This window comes from Rhincodon typus, chromosome 8 (assembly GCF_021869965.1).
Source record: "Rhincodon typus isolate 14 chromosome 8, sRhiTyp1.1, whole genome shotgun sequence".
NCBI lineage: Eukaryota > Metazoa > Chordata > Chondrichthyes > Orectolobiformes > Rhincodontidae > Rhincodon > Rhincodon typus.
The window spans coordinates 2299950-2300818 of record NC_063339.1 but is presented as its reverse complement, the minus strand read 5'-3'; the positions used below and the strand labels follow the sequence as shown (position 1 = coordinate 2300818).

The following is an 869-nucleotide window of genomic DNA, read 5'->3' as shown; positions in this document are numbered from 1 at the left end:
GGGTCCCACAGTTAGCCTCACCTGGCACAGGGTCAGGGGTCAGGGGGTCCCACAGTTAGCCTCACCTGGCTCAGGGTCAGGGGTCAGGGGGTCCCACAGATAGCCTCACCTGGCACAGGGTCAGGGGTCAGGGGGTCCCACAGATGGCCTCACCTGGCAGTCAGTCAGGGCATTCCGTAAGGATACTCTCCATTGCTCCAGTCTCTGTGCTGTCCTGTTCCAGTTCCCATTCACCTGGTGTAGTTTATCCTGTAGCTCCTGGGCCTCAGCACTGTCTGTCTGCAGGAACTCCCGGCTACTCAGGTTAGCAGAGATGACCAGGGCTTTATACTTGTCAAGCTCCTTCTGGATGTTCTGTGGCAATGAGACCGAGTTTAAACCAGGGCTGTGCAGGGCCCAGGGACAAGGTCAGGTACCATTAAGATTCATATCCACATACTGTCAACACAGGACTTCTCAGGCGGCTGTGAAAGGTCTAAACCCAGGAACCTGACCATAGCCTGTCGAGGCTGGCTCATAAAAACATTCATAACGGAGACAGAGGAAGATTTTTAATCAGTAAGGGGAATTAAGGGCTATGGGGAAAAGGCAGGAGAGTGAGGGTGAGGAAAATGACATTCAGCCATGAACTCATTAAATGGCGATGCAGAATGCTCCTATGTTTTATGATTAATAAAGCTTACAGCACCATAACCAGACAAATCCGTCCTCGACCCTACACCCCCTCCCTATCTCTGTCACCTCCTCCAGCCCCTACACCCCCTCCCTATCTCTGTCACCTCCACCAGCCCCTACACCCCCTCCCTATCTCTGTAACCTCCGCCAGCCCCTACACCCCCTCCCTATCTCTGTCACCTCCTCCAGCCCCT

General features: G+C 54.1%; 1 protein-coding gene across 1 annotated transcript in view; it reads right to left on the bottom strand.

Moving 5' to 3' along the window:
• LOC109924435 (nesprin-2-like) overlaps positions 1–869 on the bottom strand; it is a 69112-nt gene that overhangs the window by 1910 nt on the left and 66333 nt on the right. Inside the window, exon 21 of the mRNA XM_048600008.1 lies at positions 154–354. Within this exon, the coding sequence (XP_048455965.1) occupies positions 154–354 (201 nt within the window). The remainder of the gene's footprint in view (positions 1–153; positions 355–869) is intronic.